Source organism: Heliangelus exortis, chromosome 4 (genome assembly GCF_036169615.1).
Source record: "Heliangelus exortis chromosome 4, bHelExo1.hap1, whole genome shotgun sequence".
Taxonomy (NCBI): domain Eukaryota; kingdom Metazoa; phylum Chordata; class Aves; order Apodiformes; family Trochilidae; genus Heliangelus; species Heliangelus exortis.
This window is the reverse complement of record NC_092425.1, coordinates 7200812-7222045: the sequence shown is the minus strand read 5'-3', so window position 1 is coordinate 7222045 and position 21234 is coordinate 7200812. Positions and strand designations below refer to the sequence as shown.

Here is a 21234-nt window from a genome sequence, read left to right as displayed (position 1 = left end):
AGTCTTGCTGAAGAAGTGGGAGAAATATTCTAGGTTACCCGCCTGGTGGATGAGGGGAAGGCTGTGGATGGAGTCTACCTGGACTTCAGCAAGGCCTTTGACACCGTCTCCCACAGCATTCTCCTGGAAAAGCTGTCAGCCCAGGGTTCAGACAGGAGCACTCTGTGCTGGGTTAGGAACTGCTGGAGGGCCCCAGAGAGTGGTGGTGAACGGGGCTGCCTCAAAATGGCGGCCGCTCACCACTGGTGTCCCCCAGGGATCAGTGCTGGGCCCAGTTCTATTTAGTATCTTTATAGATGATTTAGATGAGGGGATTGAGTCCATCATCAGCAAATTTGCAGATGACACTAAGCCGGGGGGAGTGTGGATCAGCTGGAAGGCAGGAGGGCTCTGCAGAGGGACCTGGACAGACTGGAGAGTTGGGCTGATTCCAACGGGATGAGGCTCAACAAGGCCAAGTGCCGGGTCCTGCGCTTTGGCCACAACAACCCCATGGGGAGCTCCAGGCTGGGCACAGAGTGACAGAAAGGGACCTGGGAGTCTGGATTGACAGGAAGCTGAACATGAGCCAGCAGTGTGCCCAGGTAGCCAAGAAGGCCAATGGCATCCTGGCTTGTATCAGGAACAGCGTGGCCAGCAGGTCCAGGGCAGGGATTCTGCCCCTGTGCTCAGCCCTGGTGAGGCCACAGCTTGAGTCCTGTGTCCAGTTCTGGGCCCTTCAGTTCAGGAAGGAGATTGAGGTGCTGGAGCAGGTCCAAAGGAGGCAACTGGGCTGGTGAAGGGATCCAGCACAAGTCCTATGAGGAGAGGCTGAGGGAGCTGGGGGTGTTCAGCCTGGAGAAGAGGAGGCTCAGGGGAGACCTCATCACTCTCTACAACTCCCTGAAAGGAGGTTGGAGCCAGGGGGGGGTTGGTCTCTTTTCCCAGGCAACTCTCAGCAAGACAAGAGGGCACAAGAGGTCTCAAGTTGTGCCAGGGGAGGTTTAGGTTGGACATTAGAAAGAATTTCTTTACGGAGAGGGTGATCAGACATTGGAATGGGCTGCCCAGGGAAGTGGTGGATTCTCCATCCCTGGAGATATTTAAAAAGAGCCTGGATGTGGCACTCAGTGCCATGGGCTGGGAACTGCAGTGGTAGTGGATCAAGGGTTGGACTTGATGACCTCAGAGGTCCCTTCCAACCCAGCCAATTCTATGATTCTATGACTCTATGAAAAGAAAAAAAGGAGGAAAAATGTGTACAGAGCTTGAACAAATCATGCAATGAGTTGCAAAGCAAGTGGAGATACCATATTGGAATGAGCAAAAGATTGTGCCTTGTATTTATTTCTGCCAATACCTGGTTTGTTTCTGAACTGTTAGTGGCTGGTTGGTGTCACTCATGATTCAATGGAGTAATACTTACTGCTGGGAGACAAAAGCAAGAAATACTTGCCTGCCAGTGGCTGTTTTCAGCCCACAGGATTACCCAAGTTAGTTGTGGTTTATTTGCTCACACCTTGCAGCTGAGTCCTCTTGCAAGCACTCCTCTCCCCTTGAGTTTGTGTAAATTGCTTGCATCTGCAACCGTTTCCATTGCCAGGATTTCCATCTGCCTGTTTCCCCAGTGCCAGGAAAAAAAAAAAAAAATCATCTAAACCTGTTTTCTATGCCTACCACCACCCTAATTAGTGCCTCTTACTTTCTGCAAGAGCTGCTGAATGGTTTTGTAGCTGGGATGCTTCCAGAGAACCGGTGCTGGTGTGGGCACCAGCTCAGCTGGGCAGCTGTGGTTTTCTTTGGGTTTTGTTGTTGGGTTTTGGTGGTGTTCTTTTTGGGGTTTTTTCTGTTTATTTGTATTTTTGGTATTTTTTGCGGTGCTTTTTTCTTTGTTGTTGTTTGCTGCCCTTTTTGTGCCCTTTTTGTGCCTTCTTTTTTTGTGCCTTCTTTTTTTGTGCCTTCTTTTTTTGTGCCTTCTTTTTTTGTGCCTTCTTTTTTTGTGCCTTCTTTTTTTGTGCCTTGTTTTTTTTCTTTTGATTTGTTTTGGTTTTTTTTGCAATGCCACAGCAATAAACTTCAAGAGGCTGAAGAAAGTGTGTGAGACGCTTTACACTTGGTGACTGAGTGGGTCTTTGTCTTTACTTTATTGCTCAGTGGTCTTAGTCCTCCCCTTCATTTACCTTCTCTGTTCATCTCTCTACAACAAACGAAGTATTAAGATCTCAAGGGATCTGAAGAGAAGTTCTTCATCCCTATTTGAGAGCCCACAGAACATTAATTGGGTTGATCAAGCACTTTATTAGTGGCAGGGGGAATGGGAATACAGCTGAAAACTACACCTCTCCCTCAGGCTCTACTAAAATCAGCTTTTTAGACTGAATAAATGGATACAAGTGGTAGATGTTGGTTTGGTACAACATACCCATCTGAAATTAATTTAAGTGATTCTATGATTAATAACTTAGGACACTTGTCATATTGAAAACTAAACATGCATTTTTTTTTTTTTTGCCAGTCTGAACTGCTGCTCTACATTACAGACTTTGGTCTTTGCTGGATCCAGGCTGCAATAGCTGGGAGTGCTTGCACTCTGTCTCTGAGAGCCAAAAGCCTGGGGAAGTTGTCTGCCAGGTCAGGTTTGCAGTCCAGGAGTGTTGTACTGCACACATCCCAGTAGAAATCAGCCCATGTTACCTGGCAGAAATGGGGGAGAAAGCATTAAATTTTAGTTGGTAATCTCAAAAGCTGGGAGTGCAAATATTTTCAGTAAAGTGCAGAAGTGAAGCATCAATAGATCTGGTTTGTGTAAGTTGGTTTGGTTTGGTTTTTTGCTTGTTTCTTTTTAATTAAAAACCCTGTAGTTACAGAGCTAGTAATTTGGTTGCTTGCTTTAAGTAAAAATTGGTTAAATAAAGTACTTGCTACAAGTATTACTTGCATTGTAATATTAATCTTTCCTGCTGAAACTGCTGCTTAGTTAATTTCCAAGCAGTTTCAGGTAAAAAAGGGAACTGCTTTTTCATTGGGTTTTTTCATCTTGCCTACCAGTTGTAGTATAGTTGTAAACAACTTCCATTGGTATTGACTAATACAATAGCATTTTTAAGGTTTTGTATCAACATCTTAACTGGTTTAGAAAATGCAGTTTGCCTCATTTTTCTAATAGTGCAGAAAACAATTTTCACGTTGCAAGTGGGTGACCAGTTGTGTGCTGGTAAGAAAAAAAAAAAAAAGGTTAAAAGAGTAGGGTGAGTTGTTACATAGGCTGACATGAAATCCAGAAGTAGGCAATGATTTTATTTTTCTGGCAACCTTATTGGAAGAGGAAAACCAAAAATGGTACTTACAGACTTCCCTACCAGCCAGTTTTTGTCCCCTAAGAAAGCATCCAAGTCTTTCAGTAACTCTGGTGCTTTGTTGGTGAGGATGTCATCAAATGTTTTTTTCTGGGGGAAGAACAGAAAAAAAAACCAGACACCACTACATAAGCACAGCATTCAGGAAAATTTCATTCCTGGGGGTTTCTTGTGAAAAATAAAGCTGAAAAAGGTGACAGTGAAATCATTTGGCCTGACCCAAATTTTAGCATCCTCTCTCTCAGATGTCTTTAGAAGGAGGAATGTTGATGTCCAAGTCAGGATTAATACAACAAGCAGCAATTCTTTAAGGTAAGTAAAGAAATGCAAGGGTGCTCATTTGAATTTATGCATTTTCCACTACAGAATGTAGGAAAAGTGAAGTAATTAATTACTCATTAAGTGGGCTGGGTAGACTCAGGGTTGATTAAATTATCATTGCTATATGGAATGGAATTATTTCACCAGCTTTGAAATTCAGGTTAATGGAAGAATAAAATGTAGATGAGACAGCAGTCTAAATGGTACCAAAAACTGCAGACTGAGATAAAATGAGTATTTTTCCAGACATGTTTGACACAATTTTCTTCTGTTAAGTGATGGTAACTGGAAGTTGGCACTGCAGGCAACAACCAAGTTTGCAGGCCAGAAATTTCATGTTTGGACACTGTGCTGTAGCATTTCCCTTTTTAGGTAAGTTTCCCTGCTTGCCCCTCACCAAAAAAAAAAAAAATAAAAAAAGTTCACACAACAGTTTGGGATTTTTTTTTTTTCTGAGGGTAATGACATCCCCCAACTACAGAACACAGTCAACCCATGAAGCTTGTGGGGACACAACCAGGATCCATCTTCTGCAGCCTCCTTGTCTTAACCCTGGGGCTCTCCAGCAATGCCTGCAAAGCTGTGGTAACACCAGGTTTTTGGGGTTTTGTGTTGGTTTGGTTTTTTTTGGGGGGGGGGGTGAGCTGAAAGGAGAGTCTGTGCCTGGCACAGAGGGAGCTTCCATGGGCAACTTCCACCTCTGCTCCCTTCACCTTCCTTGGTTTCATCTTTGGTGCTTTCTTTTCATCGTGTAACACATCCTTTCATCTTTTTCTGAGGGATGTGTGTTCCTGTAATTTTTCCCAGGCCTGGGGATGTGTTCTGCTCGGGATTACTTCCACCTGGCCTTGTGAGACCGTGAGAGTTCCCACCACAAGGTGGTGGCAGTGGACTCGGGAGGAGCGCTAAGGGTGTGGAAAATATAAAAGGCTCCCAGAAAGTGTTTCTGGATTTTATTTGGCCCCCAAGACCCCCCCTTGCAGGTAAGTACAGGTGCATCCAGGCATATCAGGGCTGCCTGGGAATTCTCCTCCCTTTTAAATCACTGGTGACACGTTCTGGGTCCTTATTTTGGGGAGGTGCTTGGGGAGGACCCTGGGCAAAGGGAGGGATACTTTGGGGAGTTTTCCCGGGAAGGGGCAGTGGTCTGGGCTGGCGCATCAGCAGCAATGGGGCTGTTCACAAATGAGTAAGAACCACGAGTCAGTGGCCTCAAGTGAGGAAACCTCAGGAAATCACCAGGAGATTGAGTAATTCACATGGTCAATAGTAGAAACTCCAAGGAGACTTCCAGATGTTTGCCAGCTTTCAGCAATTTCATTGCTTGTTGTGGGGCAGGGTCAATATTTTGAACTCTGTGATTCCTGTATTAAAGTATCCTCTCTAATATGTTACTTTGGAATAAATGGGAGGTGGTTGCACTGCAGTTAATGGTGAAACCTCTTGTTACACTACCACGGGCCAAGGGTCAAATCATCTGCTTGGGTTGGAGCTTCAGGGAGCCTTGGGAATGCTGAAGTTAACTCATCCATCACCTTATTCCCCAGCAGCTGACCTGCATGCTTGCAGTGGGGGGCTTTGGTGAGAGGGATAAGATGGATGCAAAAATAAAATTTAAAAAAAAAAATCTATATAAAAATATAAAACATAAAGATACTAAAAATATGAAATATAAAATACAAAAATATAAAATTTTAAAATATATAAAATATGTAAAATATAAAATGTATTTATAATATATAAAATATATAAAATACAAAATATAAAAATAAAACATATAATATATAAAGATATAAAATACACGAAATATATAATATATAAAATATATTATATAAAATATATAAAAATATAAAGATATATATTTATATATTAAATATAAATATATAGTATTTATATTATAAGATATATTTATATATAATATATAAAATAATGCGAAATATAAAAATAAAATATATAATATATAAAATATATAAAAATATAATATATAATATATAAAATATATAAAAGTATAAAATATAATATATAAAATATGTAATATTTAAAATAATACAAAATATAAAAATATATATATAGTATATATAAAATACATAAAACAGCTGTAGGTCTTGCCCATGACTGTGTGTGTCATTGTAGCATAGCCATGGCAGCATGCTAGGCTGGCATCAGTGTTTGCAGAGGACTGAGATGCAGCCCCAAGGCCCTGTAGAGCCTGATAAGAGTGACACTGGGGGATGTGTTACCTCCCTTCTTTATCAGCACCCCCTGTCCTGTACCACCCTGGTAACTGAAAAGCATTGTCCCTGACAGCTGATGTTACTGCAGAGGGATGCTGACTGAAAGGCAAGGAGAAATCAAGATGCACATGGGCAAAAGAAGATGGGCTGGAGCTGTTCATCCTGTTTACTTAGCAAAAAGACAAAGATTTGCACTTATTCTGTTTGCAGGTGCTGCAGAGGGATGGCTGGGAATGAAGTATCCTGCCTTTCATCTCTGGGGAGCAGTTGGATAGGACATAGGACACCCTTGATTCGAGATGAACCAGGGAGGGGCCTCGTCTCTGCTTCCAGTGAGGGGGAGAAAAATCTGGGAAGAAGGTGTGAGGGAGCAAGAAGGATGGATTTAGCCTGAAGGAAGAAGCACAGAGCACCTTCAGCTTTGCTGAGCTGAGGGGATGAACCCAGGGGCTGTCACACAACAGTTTCTCCAGAGGAGATGCTCAGGTACAGAGTTAATTAATGTTTGTCTTACTCTCAAGTCCTGGTTTTTCTCTACCCAAGGGAACAGTGTCATGAAATCATCTATGGTGTCCACAATGGCATCAGCCAGTGCCTGCTCCACGGGTGTCTGACCTGCCAGACCTGTGGGAAGCAAGCATAGGAATTCTGGTTAGTGACAGCATCAGCAGGAATTTTTGATGCTCCAAAGGCACTCTCTATTCTTTGTGAACACTTCAATAAACCTACATGTTATCCAGGGCTTTTTTGATGCTAACAGCGTGCATTTGACTCCTTGAACCCAGATGCAGCCTAATCTGCCTTTGCTTTTTTACCCTGTTCAGCCTCATACAGTCATCCAAGGTGCTGAGTTATTCTTTCCATCACCTGAGCCTATAACCTGACTACTGCCTTCCCACCGTTCCAATACAGTCAGTGAGATTTAGCACTAATTCCTTTCTCTTCCAGCTTTCAATGTCCTGCTTCATCTTGTGGTCTTTCCATCCTTCAGCACAACTTTCGTAACTGCTGCTGTGAAAGTCTGCTTTGCTTTTCCTCTGCCCTGCCTGTCCAGCCCCATTTCACAGAATGGTCACAGTTGGGAAAGACCTCAAAGATAACCTCATTCAACTGTCAACATTCCCCTCATCTAAAAGAAATAAAATATATTTATCAATATCTGTATCACCATGCCCACTCAAGCACGTCCTGTAGTGCCTCATCTACATGTTCTTTAACTATTTCCTGGGATAGTGATTCCACCACTTCCCTGGGCAGGCCATTCCAATGCCCAACTACATTTTCAGTAAAGAAATTTCTAGTCTAAACCTCCCCTGTTGCAACTTCAGGCCATTTCCTCCAGTCCTACCATTATTCACTTGAGAGGAGAGGCCAGCACCCACATCCCTGCTGCCTCCTTTCAGGCAGTTGTAGGAGAACAACAAGATCTCCTCTCAGCCTCCTTTCTTCTACAAACTAAACATCCCCAATTCTCTCAACTTCTCTTCATTGGGATTGTTCTCCAGACCCTTCACCAGCTTGGTTCCCCTTCTCTGAACTCTCTCCAGCAGCTCCATGTCCCTTTTGCAGTGAGGGGCCCAGAACTGAACACAATATTTGACACAATATTTGGCCTCAAGAAGTCTGACACCAAGGCACTATCACTTCCATTCTGGTCACCCTGCTCCTGATAGAAGCCAGGATGCTCTTGGCCTTCTTGGCCACCTGGGCCCACTGCTGGCAACCTTTGGAGCCCTCTCATTACATTCTGTTTGCTTTTGATTACTCCATGGTAATCAGGCATCTTGACCAAACTTTGTCTTGTTTTATAAATCTGCTTTCCTCTCAAGCAGTCCTTTGGCTTCCCTGCAATCTTCTCAGTGCTGCTTCTTTTTTCTCCTCGCTCTTTTTCCGTAGAACTTCATTCATGCTTCCACCTCTGTGCACATTTATGTCATCCTTCTCTTCCTTTCTTGGTTCTTCAAGCCTCAGCTAGAAGCTCAGTACATCCCATCAAAGATATCCCCTTCCTCTGCCAACTCATTTCTCTTACTAAAACTATGATTTTGTAGGCAAGGGTTGTGCCTCTACTTTTGGGCACCAAGTTCTGTGAGCCTTCAGTGAAGACTTGTGACAGGTACCTAAAAATGCTGTGTCTTAATTTTAAAGCCTTAGTGACATATATGCAGATTTAACAACAGAAGTAAAACATTTTAACTATGAATTTAATTTTTTTTTCCTTTTCCTTTTTAAATTTTTTTTTCCTTTCCATGTATGCTTTTTTTTCCCCCTGCTGTACCTGACAGCATGATTAACACCAAAAGGAGAGTGGCACAGTCTGGGTGTGCTTAGGATGTGCCAGCATCCTGCCCTTTGTGGCTCTCACAAAGGGGTGGAAAATGTGTCTGGGGAATGCCTATGGCAGAACTTCAGTCTGTAAAAGGAATGTGGCTCCAGATCAGCCTCCCAGTAAGAGATGGCAGAGAGGCCACATGGGTGGAGGTTTTCTCCTCATTTTTCATTACCAGGTGGATGCCTGTCACTGTTTTCTTGAAAATATGTTGTGCCAGTGCCTTGAAGAATAATGCTCTGCACTTCTGCCTCTTTCCTCAGTTGGAAAATGTGAGCTATTTGGACAGGCAGGTTACACCTCTTTGCTCAGAGGGTAAAAAAGTAGGATAGTTCCTCACTTCCCAGCCCCCCTCTTCAATTTGCTGATGTTCAGGACACATGAACACAGCCACCTTCAACCTGAACAATTTTACAGATGGTTTTGCATGACCTAAAGTGAGCTCTGACTACTCTGTTTGATTACTGGCATTACTAAGTCTTATATTGCTTTCCCTAACCAGTCGAGTACTTCCATAGCATGGAAGTATTTAATGATGCAAGTGATGTCCCCATCTGATCTAATCTCTCTGCCAGCTCAGAACTGTTGCCTAAATCTCTTTCAGAGTGCTTTGCCTGCTGACTGGGATAATCCATGAAGCTTCCCAAACCTCCTCCTCCTCCTGGTCCTCCCTCTGGCTAGCCCTGCAGCTGAAAGTTTAGCTCCAAAAAGAAACTTCCCTGAGAGCCTTAGGAAAGCCACAGGGGCACTCTTTCTGTTGTCCAGCAACAGGTGAATATAAAGTTTATTGGCTGGAGAAATCACACCAAGTCTCAGATATTGTATGCACAGGGGGAACTCAATCAGATGGCAGGGGGTTTATTTCCTTTAAGCATTTTTTAATTTAAGCATTTTTAAATTATTTTCCTTTAAGCATATATACTGATGGTACAGCTGTGGACCTCAGCTATGTGACTTCAGGTCTGAGCGCTGTAGCATTTTTCACTACAGGTTTTTGGGGTTGTTGTTTTGGGGGTCTTTTGGGGGGGGGGCTGTGTTCCTTTTTTTTTAGTTTTCGTTTGGGGTTTTTTTTGGTTTTTGGTCTTTTTCTTTATTCCCTATTGCATTTGGACGACTCTAAACTGTCACACAGCATCCTAGCAAGTGCCTCCTTGCTGTTTCTTCCTTCTGATCTTGTAGACTGTCAAAGCAGCTGCAACCCAGCTTACAAATTATGGTAAGGAAAGCTGCTGAACTTGGGCATGCCACCTCACAATAGTTTTTTTTTAAACTATTGCTCTGTGAGAGGACATTGAATGTCCTCCTATATGTTCTGCTGTGTTTCTCTACCCCCACTTGATGCTGTCAGACAAATTTCCAGCTGCAACCAGAGGCTGGTAACTTTCAGCTCTTTGTGCCTGGGGAAAAACCCTTGTGCCAAGGTTGCCAAGCTTCCCAAGCTGTTGGTTTGTTGTGTTTTTTGCTATTTGTTCCTATTTTTGCTATAGGATTTTTCCTGAGCACTAAAGGTGGGTGCAGAACAGAGGGTGGAAATAGGCAAACATCTGTTACCTGATTCTTTGGCAAGGTATCTTGCTATTGCCAGGCTCTGGTGAATGATAACTCCATCTACTTCCAGGATGGGGAGTTTGCCAAATGGGATAGCTTGGAGGAGAAAGAAAAATAGACAAAACAACAACAACAGAAAAATTAAATTATGGCTCTTAACAGTGTTGGTCTCTAACAGGTGCACTTTTACTACTCAGTTATAACACTGAAAAGGAAAATAAAAAGGAAAAGAAAAGGGAAAAGGAAATGAAAATAAAAAGGAAAGGAAATGAAAATAAAAAGGAAAAGAAAAGGAAAATAAAAAGGAAAGGAAAATAAAAAGGAAAGGAAAGGAAAATAAAAAGGAAAGGAAAATAAAAAGGAAAGGAAAGGAAAATAAAAAGGAAAGGAAAATAAAAAGGAAAATAAAAAGGAAAGGAAAGGAAAATAAAAAGGAAAATAAAAAGGAAAATAAAAAGGAAAGGAAAGGAAAATAAAAAGGAAAGGAAAGGAAAATAAAAAGGAAAGGAAAATAAAAAGGAAAGGAAAGGAAAATAAAAAGGAAAGGAAAATAAAAAGGAAAATAAAAAGGAAAGGAAAGGAAAATAAAAAGGAAAATAAAAAGGAAAATAAAAAGGAAAGGAAAGGAAAATAAAAAGGAAAGGAAAGGAAAAAGAAATGGAAAGGAACTGATTGCTCGGGGCTAGGTCAGGGTTTGACAAGTGCCTTGTAGACACCTTGCCCCTAGCCCAGTTTGTTAGAATCATAGAATTGGCTGGGTTGGAAGGGACCTCAGAGATCATCAAGTCCAACCCTTGATCCACTCCCGCTGCAGTTCCCAGCCCATGGCACTGAGTGCCACATCCAGGCTCTTTTTAAATATCTCCAGGGATGGAGAATCCACCACTTCCCTGGGCAGCCCATTCCAATGTCTGATCACCCTCTCTGTAAAGAAATTCTTTCTAATGTCCAACCTAAACCTCCCCTGGCACAACTTGAGACCTCTTGTGCCCTCTTGTCTTGCTGAGAGTTGCCTGGGAAAAGAGCCCAACCCCCCCCTGGCTCCAACCTCCTTTCAGGGAGTTGGAGAGAGTGATGAGGTCTCCCCTGAGCCTCCTCTTCTCCAGGCTGAACTCCCCCAGCTCCCTCAGCCTCTCCTCATAGGACTTGTGCTGGATCCCTTCACCAGCCCAGTTGCCTCCTTTGGACCTGCTCCAGGACCTCAATCTCCTTCCTGAACTGAGGGGCCCAGAACTGGACACAGGACTCGAGCTGTGGCCTCACCAGGGCTGAGCACAGGGGCAGAATCCCTTCCCTGGACCTGCTGGCCACCCTGTTCCTGATACAGGCCAGGATGCCATTGGCCTTCTTGGCCACCTGGGCACACTGCTGGCTCATGTTCAGCTTCCTGTCAATCCAGACTCCCAGGTCCCTTTCAGCCACTCTGTGCCCAGCCTGGAGCTCCCCATGGGGTTGTTGTGGCCAAAGCGCAGGACCTGGCACTTGGCCTTGTTGAACCCTTAAGCACAGCAAAACCCACAGGATAGGGCCATCTACTCAGGGGCTCCAAACAGCAACAGAAAACCATCTTTCTGTGCATGAATTTAATCAGTGTTGCACTTCTACTCATGGATGTGAACTTCTGTGGCTTTCTTGGAGCCTTCTCTGGTACCCCAACCCAGCTCATCAACACCATAGATTCAAAGAACCTCCAGGGATGTCCAGTTGTGTAAGCATTGTATTCAAGCTGCTACATTTTACACATTTTTGGTGAAAGCTATGGTTCATGTGGCTCGAAATGAACAAAATATGGAGGTTGTTTCCTGCCAGGTGCCTGCTCTGGGTGAGCAATGAAAGAGCTGGCATGAAAAGTTGGAATGTGGGAGGGATCTCATTTGGGTTGAAAGAAGATTTTAGGAACAAAACATGAAAGAGGTTGCAGCAGAGAACAGTCCTGAATGAACAATTAACCAAAACGGTCCAGACTGGAAGTGTGTCACTTGGGTACTTTTTCCAAGCCTGGTTGATTAGGTGGCTGCTTTGTATTTATGTCACTTTATGCCCTTGTGTTCCCCTGTGGATGTCCTTTCTGTGGTTTTCAAAACAAGGTTTTCTTGCAGAGTTTCCAGCTCCTACTTGAGCAAATACATTTTAAGAAGAAAAAGGAGAAAAGACTGTTGCCCTCATCATACAAACAGCATAATTTCTCAGCCATGCACAAGATGTAAGACCTTTCCCTTTTAGTTTCTGCTTCCTCTATTGCTCATCTGAAATTGGAGGCACTATGAATGCTTCTGTTAATTTCCAGATTTAGATAAACTCAGTGAAAAGCACAACAAGGTTTTCAAAAAGCATGCTGTTTGAATAACTAAACCTGTAGTCTTCTTTAAACCAAACTTCTGTCAGGAAGTTCTTGATTTTCTGATTACCTTGGTTATTGGTTTTGGTATTGCATGCTAGAATGAAATTTGCACAGACTTTACACTTCCCCTGAGGAAAAGCTTTCCAGAGAGTGAGTGGAAGTCACCAGACTGCTCTGCAGTCTCTACTTATTTTAGGAAGCACTCTCTGAAGTATCCATACAGTGTTTAATAGTTGGCTGAATTCTTTTTATACATACTTTGATTTTGGTTGACTTTTATGACTAGAACTGTGATGTTTATGTAATCTCTTCTGGATACCAAGCAGGGAAGATGAGACCTGATGTGTGTTAAAGGACATAAATTGTCTCCATAAAGGACATAAAGGTATAAATTGTCTCCATCCCATGAAATCCCTAAGGGTTGTGGTTACTTTTTCCATCCTGGCATGCCTACAGGTTCTCACTAGTGTTCAGGCCTTCCCTTTGACCATGACCTCTTTGATCATCCTCCTGGGCACGACCCAGTGGGTTGTGCTCATGTGGGTTTGTTTCTGTGTCTGGGACAGAGAGAGGAAACACAACACAGAGCTGAGCGTAGCTTCATCCAAGCATGGCAGCTAGGCTGGGGTGGAGAAACCAGAGCTTTGTCTTGTGCATCTTGTGCATCTCACCCCTGGTCTCTTCAGTGAGCAGACTCTACGCAGATACAGTTTTTAATTATCTCTTAATTACATTTTTTAATTATCCATTAGCTCTTTCATCCTTTTCCACTTATTTTAACTTTTTTTGTCATTGCTCTTCTCCTCATCTCTGCTCTTTCCTCCCTACATTTATCCTAATTCATCCCAACTTTTATCCCAGACATGAGTCTTTGCCCTGAGCTGACCTGATATTCTCCATGTTTCCTCCTGCCTGTACTGAAATCACCCAATAAATCAATCCTGAGTAGCCTGTGATTAAACCTTTGATAGTTCCTCAATACCTGAGAATAATTAATGTTTCTGATCTAGACTGATACCATAGTGAGGCAGATGGATTGGTCAAAGATGGGGGAAATTGTCACAATAAGTCCTCCTCTGCCTTGAAGACCAACCATAACTGCTTTTCCTTGCCACCCATCTTTAAATTTCATTATGAGAGACAAATACATGAGACACTTTGCATCTTCCAGTAAGAAGTATGTGAAAGATGCAGTTTTTTTAAGGCTGGCAGAAGAGCAAGGCCCCTAGAAAGTGATTGCCCTGGAGCTGGATGCACCCAGAATCTGTATCTTCTAGAAAGGGAGAACCAGGCTGATGCTTGGATCCAACCTCAGCCCAGCTTTAGTGCTGTAGCCATTACAAATTATATTCTCCTTGAAGTGCTTGCTAAGTCCTGCTTTTTACCCAACCATAGCCATTTCTGCTTCTTAGCCAGAGCTATGTACTAAGAAATCCCTCAGGAAACAGGACAGCTGCTCCCTTGAGCAGACTCTGCTGTCAGCAGCCTCTCAAGATTTATCTCCTATCCTGGAAGTATTTTAAGTGCAATAATTAGTCTGTCAGGTTTCCTGAGGACCTTTCAAGCACCATTCCACCCCTCCTAAACAATTTATGGAACCTTTACAGCCGTCAGGACAATGAAAGCATGCTTTGCTCTGATGATAAAATCTGTGTAATTGCCATTCCTGCAAATTCCCTGAATGAGCCACAGAACAAAAGCTGTTACTTCCAGTTAGCCCAGTATCTCAAGGGGATGGGAACTCTGTGCACCATTACAGCAGATTTTCTGCTATGTGATGACTAATGTCAGTGCAATGGTGGTTTTTTTGGTGAGGAGCCTAATATGAGGCAATACAGATTTTTAATTAGTCTATTTTTTGATAGTGTGCATATCTTGACTTGATTACAGTTCCAGGGGTGGCATGGTCAAATCAAAGTCTGCTCAAAAGGAAACATATAAAATATGAGTTTGTTTATGTATTTAAACAACTCTTGATATAGTGTGAAGGGTCATGTAAAGCTTCTACTTGATGGTCTTCTGTTTCTAAAATTCTGTGCTAAAGATTTATAGTGCTAATACTCACATATTAGCTTGCTTAAGCTACTTTATATTATAGACTGCTGTAAACTACAATCCTTGCCTGAAATCAGCAACTGGAATATTTGCAAAAGATCTGATCAGTGACAGTGAGAAACATATATTTTACTTTCAAAGTCTATAAGCCAAATGACAGATGGTTTTATATTATAATATGCCTGTCTCATAAAAAGAGAAAAAAAGCACCACTTAAATATAAACAAAATCACATGAGACAGTGCATCTAAGAGCAAGGACTTACATATTTGCCTGAAGGACCATTAAGAGGTCAGCCATGTGAGAAACACCAAAACAAACAAACCCATCACACTCTTCAGTCCAGGTTAAAATTTAACTTTCAACACCTGCAAGTCAGCTTTCTAAATGGCCTTTCTGGATATGACACATTCCCTGTTCTCCTGTCAATTTTACAGGAGAAGTAAGAAAGGAGTCTTTTCTTTAGAATAATAACAATATTTTCACAGAATCACAGAAAGTCAGGGGCTGGAAGGCACTTTGAAAGATCACCCAGTCCAACCCCCCCTGCCAGAGCAGGGTCACCTACAGGAGGTCACACAGGAATGCTTCCAGGCAGTATGATGGTTTGTCTGGGAAGTTGGTTTTTGGTTTAAATCCTTTAATTTCATGAAAACTGATAAATTGCATCTCTGTGCAGAGACCTGACCCTGTTCTTAGACATATTTCAGTTCTTTGGTTTGTTTGCTTAGTAGCTGAAGAAATGTAGTTCTCTACTTGTACAAACTTCTCTCTTAACAGTTTTTTTTTCTTTATCTTACTTCATAATACTTGAAGTTTCTCAAAAGAGGGACCTCATGTTGTACTTGCAGACTCTGCATTCAAAACTGGTTTCAGATCTTTTATAGGCAAGTGGCAAAATGTAAAAATGGCATTTGCAAGTGCACATAACAATTTGGTATTTCTTAAGGTCACTTCAATACGTAATTACGTATTTAGTTCAATTACCTGGACCCATTTTAATGATTTTTGAGGGCTGCAAAATAAGCAATGTACCAAATTGCCACTCCACCAGCTGCTGTTAAATGAAATGCAGCTGTAATTCCCTTTATCACTGCTAAACCCTTATCACTCTTTGGTTTTTACCAGCTTGAGACTGCCTGGAATCTCCTACTTTACATCTTTTCATTTTGAAGTAGAGCCAGCCCAGGGAAAATGCTGGGGTGGGGGGGAAGTCTTGAGCTTCAGAATATGACTGCCAGTAGTGTAGAAAATCTCTTAGGGGAGTTAATTTTGGGAGTTAATCACAATGTCTTAGATGGATTCCCTCACGTTGTACTTCCCATTGAACACAACCTCAACAGAACTTTTTTGGCAAGGATGCTGTTACCTGCTTTCCTAAGACATAGTGCTTTTCCCTCTTCAAATCCCCACCTCCACAGGGGGAACTGAGGCACATTTTGAAACTTCAGGACAGCAGAGAATCCAAGTGGTTTGGTTTCCTCATGAGGAATTTTACAGCATGCAGTATTTTCAGCATGTCAAAACACTGTGACCCTGTGTCACCTCACCCTTAGCCAGGAGACCACCAGTCAACCATTTCTTGTCTTGAGTCCTGGCCTCCAAATTCAGTGTTTCTGTGCCTTGGGGCAGTGGTTGTTGGGTTTGTTGTACAGTGTGAGGCTGTTTACTGCCAAGCCCTCTTGCTACCTTTTATTTAGAGTTTTGCTGAATGATTTGCCTGTGGGTGGTTACTTTGTCTGGAAATGCCATGAGTAAGGATTGCTTCACAAAGGAGGAGGAGGAGGAGGTGGAGGTAATCATCAGTTAGTTGATGTCCAGGCAATTTCCTTAGCAGCATTTCACTGTTATGCATACAAACAAGATACCTTTACTGCTGTTGAACCTCTTAATTTAAATATTGTCTGCAAAGGGAATGTTCTGGTGACAAATAGCATCATTATATTAGTGCTTGAGCTAGGATTCAGGGTGCCTTTCAGAAGCAAGTGCCTAGCATCCTGCTATGAGATGTAATAGCACTTTCAGATATGCATCAAACTATTTCTTTGTAGGTGCAAGATTTCCCGGTCAAATAGCAGCATAAATTCCAGTTCCCATTCACAGACTGACTGAAGCAGCCTAAAATTCAAAGAACTCCCATGCCAGCACAAATTTGGTACAGCTGATTTCACAAATCTGAGAGCAGCAGCTCCCACCTTTTACTAAACTTCTTAACTGCTTTGGAATTTCATCAAGGGATCAGTCACAGCAGAAGCCATTATGCAGAGCAAATGAAAAATCTTAATCTTCAGGAAACCTGCTAGCAAACTTTTCACATCACAGAAAGACAAACAAAGATGCCCAAAGGTTAATTTTTTGTTAATGCAGCACATAGAGCTACCAACTGTATGGTTTAGGATTTCTTTTTAGGATATGGTACCTCTCCTCACTGTGTTCTTGTGGTACTGGTGCTGTAGCTGGGCAAACACTTATATATATTACATACAGTTATATATAAAGCTTTACTAGAGAGTTCAAGATGGGAACATCAAGCAAAAACATAGGAAGGATTTTCCTACATTGTTTCTTGTGCTCACAAGACCTCATCAGTGGGGACCTCATCAGTGAGGATCAATAGATCTGCTTTTAGAATATCTTGTCCTAGGATATGAATGCCTCTACAGCCTTTAAGTCACTATGCTTTCTCTTTTGCATTTGTCTTACTTAAATGTCAGTGTTCAAAACTCTTCATAGAATTCTACATTGCTGCTATACTCTGAATTTGTTTCAGGACAGAGGTGGGCATGTGTATGTGGGAATATGTGCATAGTTAAATATGAAAAAGGCCTATGCAAGGGCTTTCCTCTATTCTTCTGGTTTCTCAGTCTTGTCTTTAGCTACTGACCTGCTGCCCTGGGAACTGCAGTAGGAGAGACATAAGCTATATCACATGGTCAACAGGCTTAAGGTCCTGAAAAAATAAGGTTTACAAAGTCAGCCATCCCTAACTGAACACATCCAGTTTCCACTGCTTCCTCTGCAATCCTGGCTGCAGGTTGTTAGCCAGCATTTTCTGGATTTGAGCACCACAGATGGGCTCCAGCTGCCACTTGGACAGCAGCACTCTGTGAGTATTTGCCATTCAAGTTGTCGTGGACATTATGGGAAAGACCAAATTTAACTGCCCCCTGCAAGAATTTGGTAGTCAGCTGGCAGGGAGATCACATTGTATATTAGTTGTGCATTTTTCCCCAGTTTAAGGTGTTATTCTTCATTCTGTATGTAAAAAGTGTCATAACCTGTGTAGCAAAGAACAGGACAAATCCATGAAATGAAGGCACAGATACAGAATCATAGAATTGTTAAGGTTGGATAAGATCTTTAACATCATGGAGTCCAACTGTAAAGCTAATAATAACTCTGGTTTCATATCCCCAGTCTCCAAACTCAAGATCTATTTCATTTAAACCAAAGTTAATTTAATGAACAGGAATAATAAAGAGCTGGAAAGAAATTACTTCTAACTAAAACCATGCAATGGAGTAGCATAACCTTCAGAGTACTCTCAGAAGGACTGTTTTTAGGAAGAGGTGTTCTACCACCTCTTTTCATCCTTTGGTCTTTATCAACAACTTACTAGGTTTGATTTTGGGCCAGTCTGCTGCTTCTATCCTGTGGTCTTCATACTTCTTGCCCGAGTAGGCAAACAGGTAGCGGCTGATCTCTGCTCGTCCTCTCAGATTGAAGTATGTCAGCTTGTACTCTGGCATGCTGAATCCCTGGAAGTGAAGGCACCATGTTGCTTTAAATATGACTCAACTTCTGCTTACAAAAGCACCCCATATGCTGGGTTTTGAAACACATGCTTGTACAATGCAGAAGAGATATTACACCAAGCCACGGTGTGTGGTACTTTGCAATCATTGCATTAGTCACCCTTTTTTTGCTCTGAATTTGTCAACCAACAACAGTCAGACAATGGTTTTTTTTTCCTCTTCTTCTTATATATTAAGGACTTTCAGCTTTCATTTACTTCTCTTGTGGCTCCAGGCTCAGGCAATATCTAAAATGTCACACTGCAAACCTGAAACCAAATATCATAAAATAGCTGCTGTCTTGAGTAGAAGCTTTGCTCATGCCTGTCCTTGCCCTGCTCAGTCTCTTGCATACAGAGGACTTCACCTAGGACCAAATAATGAGAATTTCAAAATTGTAATTTTCCTCTATTAACTCTTTTCCTCTCTTTCCTCTATTAACTATTACCCCAGTTGTGTAGGAAACTGACCTGAGTTATTTTAGAAGCAAAGATTTGCAAAGAGTCTACAATGTTGGCTTGAGAAAATTAACAGAAAAATTCTCAGTTTCTTCTCCAGATGCCAAAAGAAAACTTAAAATTACTTTATCAGATTTTCATGTGAGTTTCTTCTTTCTGTTCTAGTTAAGCATCATGTAACGGGAAGGTTCTATTTGCTTCTTGGTGTAACAGGCCATGAAAGAAAATACTCTTAAGTTTGGTTGGACAACAAGGATGGTAGAAGAAAGATGAAAAGGTAAGGCCTCTTTATGTAAAAAACTGCACATAGCACCTCTATGACCTCTGCTGTGATTAAATGTACAGAACTAAACCAACATCCTTCCCCAAAGCAAAACCCTTTTTTATTTTGGTCCTAAAGTAGACTTTGCATCTCATTTACCATTCTTTTATCCATCAGATTTGGTGTGGTAGTAACATATCATGTACACTAGGAAAGGAAGGGCAGGTTTTGGTTTTTTTTTAATGAGTAAGTGCTACTACAGAGCCTTGCAATAGAGACAACCCCCACTGAGTCACCTTGCAGCTGAAAATGTAGGCTTGGGGGCAGATGAATCATAAGCTTTCACTTCAGAGGAAGAAGGACTTTGTTCAGAAACTTGGAAAGTTTACATTTCACTCAGGCTGGAAAGAGCAGACTGTCTTTGCCACTTTTAAAAAATAAAAATACCTACTTTCCATCCTCAGAGTAGCAAAGGCATTAAAAAAAAATAAATTGTACCTTGGAGGCTACTTAATTTATCATGAAAGTTACCTATTCCTCTACATAATTTTCACAGCTGATGGCCCAGTAGAGAGGCAGCAGCAGAGATGGAGAGTTACAGATGGAGATATCTGTGATTCAAAACCAGAGCACATTATTTTTTGTAAGTTGAGCAAGTGTGTTCCTTTGTACTGTATAAAAGAGGGAAGCTGTAGGCAGAATGCATTACTTTAGGATGTGTTTAGTTTTCTGGATGTGTTTATTATCAGCAAATACATTTCCTTGCTGCTTGGCAAGTGCAGCTTGCAGATTACAGGTGTAGCTGTTTCTTTCTCTATAGAAGAGAGAAATTTTGACAATTTTAAATTTTTCAAGAATGTGATAGGTAATTGGCAAATCATCCTACTCTGTTTTCACATTGTGTGCCCAGATTTATTATTTACTATGTTTTATTATGTTTGTATAATAATATATAATTATTAGCCCTTATTTATGCAGGATGAGTGGATTATGTGTCTGCAAAGTGAATTTAAGAAGCGAGGATAAGATTGCAACTTCTTTTCTTCTATTTGTCCCCTCTTCTGATTTTGTGAGGTTGTTTAAGAACAAGAATGGTATTTTTAAAAGAACACGTGTTACCTGATGTTCAGATTGGACATGACTTAGTGATTGCAGGCCAAGAGATGTAATTCAGGGTCTTAAGCTGGAAGAGGGTAGATTTAGCTTTGATATTATGAAGAAATACTTTCCTGTGAAGGTGGCACTGGTTGCCCAGGGAAGTTGTGGATGCTCTGTCTCTGGAAGTGTTCACGGCCAAGCTGGATGGGGCTTTGAACAACTTATTCTAGTGGGAGGTGTCCCTGCCCATGCAGAGGAACTGGATGATCTTGAAGCTCCCTTCCAACCCAAACCATTCCATGGTTCTACAATTCGGCAATAATAGAGGAAAAAAAACCCACTTGATTCTTACTTTCTGATTATTTTTTTTTAGAGGTGAGTACTATTGATTCAATGTGTGTCTGGGGAGGATACAACCTCTAACATGCAAACCCCACAGTGACTGCTTCCCTTCTTTAAGGGTGTCCACTGAGATTTTTTGGTAAATGGCCACAGAAATGACTGCACTGCTCACATGTGGCCCCAGGATCTCTGCTGGCCCTGTGTAAGCAGAAATTTTTTGGCATCTGGAAGGCATTAAAAAGTAAGGAATAGAAATTTTGAAAGCGGAGTCATGAGGAAGACAGTAGACTCTATAGAGAGCTTGCTGGAGATGAGTAAAGTGCAGAATTTCTGGTGGTATTTTGAAAAAAGTCTAATTCTTACTGTGGGGGAGCTTTATACACAAAGATATGTATAATCAAGAGGACTGAGGTGATGTAAAGAAAAGAGAATTTTGGCTGTAGATCAGGAAGTCTTTCTGTGGTAGACTGAGGAATATTTTGGTCTGAAAAGGAAGCAGTGGAAACTATTGTTCAAAATGTCTATAGTGAATCTAAACGAATTTCTAGTGCACACACCAACAGGAGTGATCAAATATTTGCAGTGCTGATGCATATTTAAGCTTATGAATTGTTTTTCCGTCTCTGAACAAAAAAGCCCAGCCCTGTAAGGAGTTTACCAAAAATACTTGACATTTCAAAGGCCTGTATAGTTCTATTGTAAACATGGTTTTGTAAATGTTTGTAGGTTTTATTTGTATTCATTGGAAAATGTCAGGGGGAGTGCTTCCTAAACAGTTACAGATAGGTTTCTCAATGAAAGAAATAGTTGGGTTTGTAATAGTTTTTTGCCAAACATACAAAATTGTTGGGTTTTTTCTTATCCTTCTTTACTGCATTTTGCCAGTGTGTTTGTAAAGGGATGGTTCATGAAGAACGGAATAAAACAATATTTAATATGTCCAAAATTATTAAATTATTGAAAAATATCACTTCTACAGGAAAAAGGTTTGTTTTGGGTCTTTTTTTTTTTTTTTTTTTTTTTTTTTTTTTTTTTTTTATGTTTGTTTTTTTGGTTTTTTTTTGTTTGTTTGTTTGGTTTTTTTAATGGGGGAAGCACAGGGAAATCTTTTAAACTC

At 41.4% G+C, this 21234-nt stretch overlaps 1 protein-coding gene across 2 annotated transcripts in view; it reads right to left on the bottom strand.

The window, feature by feature from the left end:
- Window positions 1-2257: 2257 nt before the first annotated feature.
- The window catches only part of HPGDS (hematopoietic prostaglandin D synthase), a 29158-nt gene continuing 10181 nt past the window's right edge, over window positions 2258-21234 (bottom strand). The window contains exons 1-6 of one of the 2 annotated variants that reach the window (XM_071742828.1): window positions 19797-19815; window positions 17780-17921; window positions 9771-9863; window positions 6405-6514; window positions 3327-3425; window positions 2258-2673 (exon numbers count right to left, since the gene is read on the bottom strand). In XM_071742828.1, coding sequence (XP_071598929.1) covers window positions 2509-2673; window positions 3327-3425; window positions 6405-6514; window positions 9771-9863; window positions 17780-17912 — 600 coding nt within the window. In that variant the 5' untranslated portion in view covers window positions 17913-17921; window positions 19797-19815 and the 3' untranslated portion in view covers window positions 2258-2508. Of the gene's footprint in view, window positions 2674-3326; window positions 3426-6404; window positions 6515-9770; window positions 9864-17779; window positions 17922-19796; window positions 19816-21234 lie in introns of those variants that run through there. The other variant, XM_071742827.1, reaches the window with a different exon arrangement.